The 7,530-nt window shown below is 45.2% G+C and overlaps 1 protein-coding gene across 5 annotated transcripts in view; it reads right to left on the bottom strand.

Annotated features, from left to right (window-relative positions):
• Nucleotides 1-3,921: 3,921 nt before the first annotated feature.
• The window catches only part of LOC147117753 (catenin delta-2-like), a 1,234,825-nt gene continuing 1,231,216 nt past the window's right edge, over nucleotides 3,922-7,530 (bottom strand). For all 5 annotated transcript variants that reach the window (XM_085988992.1, XM_085988995.1, XM_085988993.1 and 2 more), the window contains one exon: nucleotides 3,922-4,433. In XM_085988992.1, the coding sequence (XP_085845118.1) occupies nucleotides 4,173-4,433 (261 nt within the window). In that variant the 3' untranslated portion in view covers nucleotides 3,922-4,172. The remainder of the gene's footprint in view (nucleotides 4,434-7,530) is intronic.

Genomic DNA, 7,530 nt, shown 5'->3' with positions numbered 1-7,530 from the left:
AAGTTGTGGTTCCTAGTTTCCGCCCAAACTTATTTGCATAATCACAAACATAAAATCTTTCATGAACCAGCGCAATCGGGCAGCGCAATAGAACGTAATTATTTATTTTATTTTCCTCGCATTAAAAAATATTCATTGATGTATTTAAGGGTGGTAAACCTGGTGCAGTTTTATTAATACAGCTGAAAATGGGTTTATCACAAAAAATCAGCATTTTTAATAAAAATGTCTAGTCCACCACCTGTGAGTAACCTGATTTTAAATCGCTGAAAATGACTTAAAAAAATTATACCAAACTATTTACTAGTTTCATTGGTGTCCACTAGTCAGTTTCTTAGTAAATTAAATGTGTTTTATTATTTAAAAACTTTTAAAACATGCCGGCTAGTGCCTTTGTGCCTAAACAAATAAAGCTTAATTTCAAGAGCCTCTTTGAATGGTCGCAAACGGACGCAATCGGCAGAAACTTGGCATACTAAATTATTTCGATCTGTGGGCGCGGTCAGTTTTGTGGGCGGGGCCGGCTTCCAGCACGATTTTTTTTTAAAGATCGTGGAAACTCGATTTACGCCCGACATAACTTGCAGTTAAAATTCCATGATCTTTAACATCGAGTCATATTGCCCAAGGTGCCGTGACACCTTTGAGCTCAACACTGCAGATAGACATGGGTACAATTTACTGTGCGCCTCTGTGAGAATTTTCAAAAGCCATTATGTATCAGGGAACACTAAGACACTTGGCTGCAACGCACTACTTAAAGAAACTTTTTTGAACAGTTTTTTTTAATTTTTTAATAGCATCATTTATTATCTTTTTTTAAATCACATCACCCAGCTTCTTTCCGACTGCGGTTTAAAGGCTACGTAACCCAGTATGCTGTTTACCCTTTTTTTTTGTTCGTTGTTGACAAAACACACTGTAAAAAGCATTTAACAAATTTAAATCTTGTCTATCTACATCTACAAACTGTCAGCAGGACAATTAGCTAGCCATCAATTTCAGAGTATTTTTCCTACAATTAAAATTCGAAGTGTCTTTTTTTTGTTTGTTTTTTTCCTCTCATTTGGCACCAATGAGTACTGCTGCACTATTATTCCCGAAAACAAAGTTGCTTTAAAGCGGGCAGTATCCCTTTTATGTTTGCCTACACAGGTAACTTTAAACCTTGGCAAAACACAGCACAGCTTTTTTAAGGCCAATATTCGGTGGCTCTCGACATACAACGCAGATCTTTGAAAGAAAGGTTCTAGTTTGCATGGAGCGCAGCACAGTGTTTTAAATACAATAAATTGCATGGTTATGAGTCCGTACATCAACCCCAACTGCGCTGAAAAGGGACTGAAGCTTTTCGTAATCAAGCCCAGGAGTTCTGTGGTTTGGGCCTACACCTCAAGACGTGCTCATTAAAGATGAGAGAAGGGGGCTCATTTTAACCTAACCCGCCCATTGAGAAAACCACGAGACTGGGTGCAAAGCTGGTTTTAAACCCCGCCCCCCCCGGCCCGATTTTACCTTCCACTGAAATCAATGAGTAATATTGGGCGGGTGTAAAAGTCAATGAGTAATATTGGGCGGGGTGTAAAAGTCAATGAGTAATATTGGGCGGGGTGTAAAAGTCAATGAGTAATATTGGGCGGGGTGTAAAAGTCAATGAGTAATATTGGGCGGGGTGTAAAAGTCAATGAGTAATATTGGGCGGGGTGTAAAAGTCAATGAGTAATATTGGGCGGGGTGTAAAAGTCAATGAGTAATATTGGGCGGGGTGTAAAAGTCAATGAATAATAATGGGCGGGGTGTAAAAGTCAATGAGTAATATTGGGTGGGGTGTAAAAGTCAATGAGTAATATTGGGCGGGGTGTAAAAGTCAATGAGTAATATTGGGCGGGGTGTAAAAGTCAATGAGTAATATTGGGCGGGGTGTGAAAGTCAATGAGTAATATTGGGCGGGGTGTAAAAGTCAATGAGTAATATTGGGCGGGGTGTAAAAGTCAATGAGTAATATTGGGTGGGGTGTAAAAGTCAATGAGTAATATTGGGTGGGGTGTAAAAGTCAATGAGTAATATTGGGCGGGGTGTAAAAGTCAATGGGGGAGAAATTGGGTTGAGCCGCAAACGGGGTGCCAAGCTCGCCTGGGTGCCAGATTTTGCGCCGTGTTCGGAGCAGCAGCGATCGCCGGAAATTCAGCTTGAGCGCCCCAAGAGGGACACGGGGCGAGGCTCGAGGTGCTCCGCATCCCTCTTAGGGCGCTGAAACTGAATATCGCAGCGCAACGACGGTGTGCTGCGGTACTGCAGGCCTTCCTCCCATTCTTAAGGGGGAGGGGCCTGCACCAGCGCGATGAGCGATCGCAAGTGCCGGCAAAAGAGCCCGGCACCGAGGAGAAGTGCCGGGCTCTCGGAAAACAGCCGGCAATGCCGCGGGGGGAGAACAGGAGGCCGGGGACGGAGGTGCTGGCAGGCGGCCGCTGAAAAAAACGGCCGCCCCGCACCTCCACCTTAATTTGCGCCACTGCCGCCACAGGTAGGCCCCGTGAACCGGGCGCGATTAGCGAGCGGCGCTATAGAGGCGGTCGCTGCCAAATATCATGATCGGGGCGGTAGCGGGGCGCTGCGCACACCGATGATGTCATTGGTGGCGGCGCAGCGCAACAGGCTAACGCCGCCATTAGCGCCCCAGCTAAATATCGCGGGAGGCGTGGCCAGTGGCACTGAAGCCACTGAGTGCCCTCTTTAGGCGCTAACTGGTGGCGCAGCCCACCGAATTTCTCCACCAATGAGTAATATTGGGCGGGTTGTTGAAGTCAATGAGTAATATTGGGCGGGGTGTTAAAGTCAATGAGTAATATTGGGCGCGGTGTAAAAGTCAATGGAGGGTAATATTGGGTGGTGTCCAAAACCAGTGTTCCACCCAATCCTGTGGGTTTCCCGCCTGGCAAGTTAGGCTAAAATTACCGACCCACCTTTTCCCCGTTGAAAGTTCAAGGTGCTTCAGGCCAGAAAAGGGATACTGCGGATTAATACGAACAGAGTTTATGGCACATCGGAACCATTGTTGACTTTGTATCAAGAGAAAGAAACATGGAAAAAAAAGACTTTTTTTCTTTTTTTTTCCTCAATTTTTTTTTTACAAACATGGATGACAACTTCATTTATTTACTGTTAACACTGTATCGTCATAAACAAAACCGGTATAAATGAAAAATTGTCTTCAAATATCTACATCTAAAACTTTAGGCAGTGAAAGAGAGAGTGTCTCATCAAATGAGCGTGTGGAATGATGCTCGTAATATCAGCGACTGATGGGGTTTTCCGTTAGTGACCACACAAACAAATCCACATACCAGAACAAACAATACTGCTAAATACTTCCTTCAGTTAGTTACTTCATAAAAAAAGAAAGCTCGGAAATTCACACATCTGGTCAAACTCGCTTAACATTTTTTTTGTCCGTAATTAAAACAGTATTAAGAACAAGAGACGGAAGGAGTACTTTGGCATTGCTGTAATGGACACAATGCTCTCATTGATCGGTAATGTACATCCAATACTTCACAACAAAGCATTAAAACGGAAAAAAGAACCCAAGGCGGCGGCGAGAGAAATGGTCTTGCTGTACAGAAGAAAACCCGACTGCAAACTACAAGCTGTGACACACAATCAAATGAGAATGTTTGTTTTCAAGAGTTGACAGACTGTCCCCGTAACAAGTGTAAACACATTCAGGTTCTTGTGCTTGACCTTTGACCTGGCCTCTCCAACTTCCCTCCTATCGCTTTCAACCACTTTCCATCAGCAACTTTCATTCCTACCCACAATGCCATTTTCTTTGCACGCTTTTAATGTTTTTTTTCCCCCACCACCCCTCTTCTGTGGATGCACAACAGGAATTTTACTCCTTCCCCCCACCCCCCTCCCCCTCCAGCGAGCAAATCTTCCATTTCCTTCATATGAGCTGAATGTCACTTGCATTTTTCTCAGTACTTATCCATCTGACCACCAGCTGCCACGATTCACCCGATGACTGTCCTACGGAACAGACCACTGACAGACTAAGACTTGCTGAAAAATGTCTTGTGGTATTCATGCACATGCACAGTTCCCAGGGTCTTGTATTATTATTTTTTTCTTGTGTATCTGCCGCCTCTGCTCAGACCCAAGAGGTCAACCGCTTAAACCCAGGAGTCGGGTGAGGCCGGGTAGTGGCTCGTCTCGTAGTTTAACTCGCTATAGGGACGGGCAGCAGAGTAGAAATCGACATAATTGCCTGTTGACTTCAGGCCGAGATGCATGTTGTATTCGCTGGCCGCTGGGCGACTGTGCACTTGATCCTCAAAGAAAGAGTCATCGTAATTTCCTGTAGAGTTTTGATAGGGCTGATAGGTGTCATAGTCTTTCCTACTGGGTTCCTGTGCAGCAGGTTGTGATGAAACCTATAGAGAAGAGGAAATAGGCCATGATTCTCGTTTTCTTTTAACAACAACAATAACTTGTGTATATATATAGCGCCTTTAACATATTGTCCCAAGGACTTCGTAGGAGCGTTATCAAAAAAATTTGACACCTAAGGAGATATTAGGACAGGTGCCCAAAAGCTTAGTCAAAGAGGTTTTAATGAGAGTCTTAAATGGGGAAAGAGAGGTAGAGAGACGGAGAGGTATAGGGAGGGAATTCCAGAGCTTAGGCCCTCGGCAGCTGAAGGCACGGCTGCCGATGGTGGAGTGATTAACATTGGGGATTGCAAAAGACCAGAATTGGAGGAGTGCAGGGCTGGAGGAAGTTACAGTGATCGGGAGGTGCGAGGCCATGGAGGGATTTGAAAACAAGGATGCGAATTTTAATAACGAGGCTTTGCTCAACCGGGAGCCAATGTAAGTCACCGAGCATAGAGGTGATGGGTGAATGGAACTTGGTGCGAATTAGGATACGGGCAGCAGAATTTTGGACGAACTCAAGTTTATGGAGGGTGGAAGGTGGGCAGCCGGCCAGAAGTACATTGCAATAGTCAAGTCTAGAGGTAACAAAGGCATGGATGAGGGTTTCAGCAGCAGATGAGCTGAGGCAGAGGCGGAGTTGTGTGATGTACTGGAGGTGGAAGTAGGCGGTTTTAGTGATGACGTGGATATGTGGTCAAATACAACACAAAAGTTACGAACGATCTTGCTCAGCCTCAGACAGTTGCCAGGGAGAGGGATGGAGTCAGTGGCTAGGGAACGGAGTTTGTGACGGGGACCGAAGACAATGGCTTCGGTCTTCCCAATATTTAGTTGGAGGAAATTTCTGCTCATCCAGTACTGGATGTCAGACAGGCTGTCAGACAATTTAGGGACAGTGGAGGGGTTGAGAGAAGTGGTGGTGAGGTAGAGCTGGATGTCATCAGTGTGGAAACTGATGTTGTGTTTTTGGATGATGCCGCTGAGGGGCAGCATGTAAATGGGAAATAGGAGGGAGCCAAGGATAGATCCTTGGGGGATGTGATGAAATAACTGTGTTCTGATATTTGTACTTGCACTTGTAATGTCTGGAATGTTCCACTAGGGGGAACCACTAATGCTCCTCCCTGGCCCCGCCCCTCTTCTGGTATGTTCTACCAAGGGCTCGGTCGATGATGGACTCTGTTAACTCTGCCATGATTCTTATTTAATAAAAGGCTTCAGTCTTAAGCTTTAACTTCGGATTCAGGCAGTTATTTGGCACATCAATTTTATTAAATAACAACTTTTGGAAGATGGATCGATTTTTGAAACCAGAGCGTCTGGATATCGATCCCCATTCGGCAGATGCGTCGAAGAAATTTACGCATTGGCTCCGATGTTTTGAACACTTCATCGCATCATCGACCGATCCGACGGTTAACAAGTTGGGTCTTCTAACCAACTTGGTAAGTCATCAAACTTACTCTATAATTGAAGATATTACTACATATGAAGAGGCCCTCGCAGCTCTTAAAGCCCAGTACCTTAAGTCGGTTAACGAAGTATACGCCAGGTATCTCCTGTCTACTCGCAGGCAATTACCCGAGGAATCTCTGGACGATTTCCTGCAGGACCTTAAGGCTTTGGCTAAGGGTTGCAACTACAAGGCTGTCTCTGCCATAGTGTATCAGGAAGAAGCCATCCGCGATTCTTTCACATCTGGCCTCCGATCTAATTATATTAGACAGAGACTCCTCGAGAACGACTCGTTAGTTTTAAAAACGGTTGTCGCTGCTGCTCGATCGTTAGATGTAGCCCAGAAGAATTCAGAAGTGTATGCATCAGCCCATGCATCTCTCTCAGCCTCGTGTGTTCCGAGTATGGAGGCATCCATAACACCAATGGAGCCCCCACTTAATCCTATTGTTGCGGCTGTGCCCCATGGGTCTAAGTGTTATTTTTGTGGCCAATCTAAACACCCCAGGCAAAGTTGCCCAGCCAGAGAGGCTACCTGTTTTAAATGTAAGAAACGGGGACATTTTAGTAAAGTGTGTAAGGGTAATCCTGTACCCGATGTCTTCTCTGTTGCTGCCTATCGTTTTACTCTAGCCTCGGCTACGGTTGACCAGACCATACCGTGTTCCTTGTCAAAATCTATGATGGACATTAAGATTAATGGTCGTCCTACTGGGTGTTTGATAGACTGTGGCAGTACTGAAAGTTTTATACACCCCAACCTTGTTAACTCCTGTTCATTGAAGGTGTATCCTACTCGAAGTGAAATTGTGATGGCGTCCAAATCCCTTACTTCGGAGGTAACTGGATATTGTAAAGTCACATTGACCGTTAAGGATACGGAGTATAAGGACTTTAAACTCCTCATATTACCTCAGTTGTGTGTGAACTTAATATTAGGCTTGGACTTCCAGTGTCAGCATGAGAGCGTTACCCTTAAGTATGGTGGATCCCAGCCTCCGCTCACAGTCTGCGGCCTTTCTACTTTAAACGTAAGCCCGCCTTCTTTGTTTGCGAACCTTGCTCCTAATTGTAGACCTATAGCGACTAAGAGTCAACAGTATAGTTCAGAAGATAAAACATTTATAAAAGAGGAAGTGGAAAGGCTTCAACGGGAGGGAATCATCGAACACAGTGGTAGCCCGTGGCGTGCCCAGGTGGTGGTGGTTAAAACTAATGAGAAGAAAAGACTTGTGGTCGATTATAGCCAGACTATAAACTTGTATACCCAATTAGACGCCTATCCTTTGCCTCGTATTTCTGAGATGGTGAACCAGATAGCTCAGTACCGCGTGTTCTCCACCATTGATTTAAAGTCTGCCTACCATCAACTCCCCATCAATATAGAAGACCGACCTTATACGGCCTTCGAAGCTAATGGGCGCCTGTTCCAATTCCTTCGGGTGCCCTTTGGAGTGACGAATGGGGTATCCGTCTTCCAACGGGAGATGGATCGTATGGTGGATGAATACGCGTTGGAAGCAACATTCCCGTACCTGGACAATGTTACCATCTGTGGGCGTGACCAACGGGAGCATGATCAAAATCTCGCGAAGTTCCTAGAGACTGCAAAGAGGTTAAACCTGACCTACAACGAAAA

Source organism: Somniosus microcephalus, chromosome 5 (genome assembly GCF_052327205.1).
Source record: "Somniosus microcephalus isolate GS21.2 chromosome 5, FLI_Smic_1.0, whole genome shotgun sequence".
Taxonomy (NCBI): Eukaryota; Metazoa; Chordata; class Chondrichthyes; order Squaliformes; family Somniosidae; genus Somniosus; species Somniosus microcephalus.
This window is presented reverse-complemented; position numbering and strand designations above follow the sequence as displayed.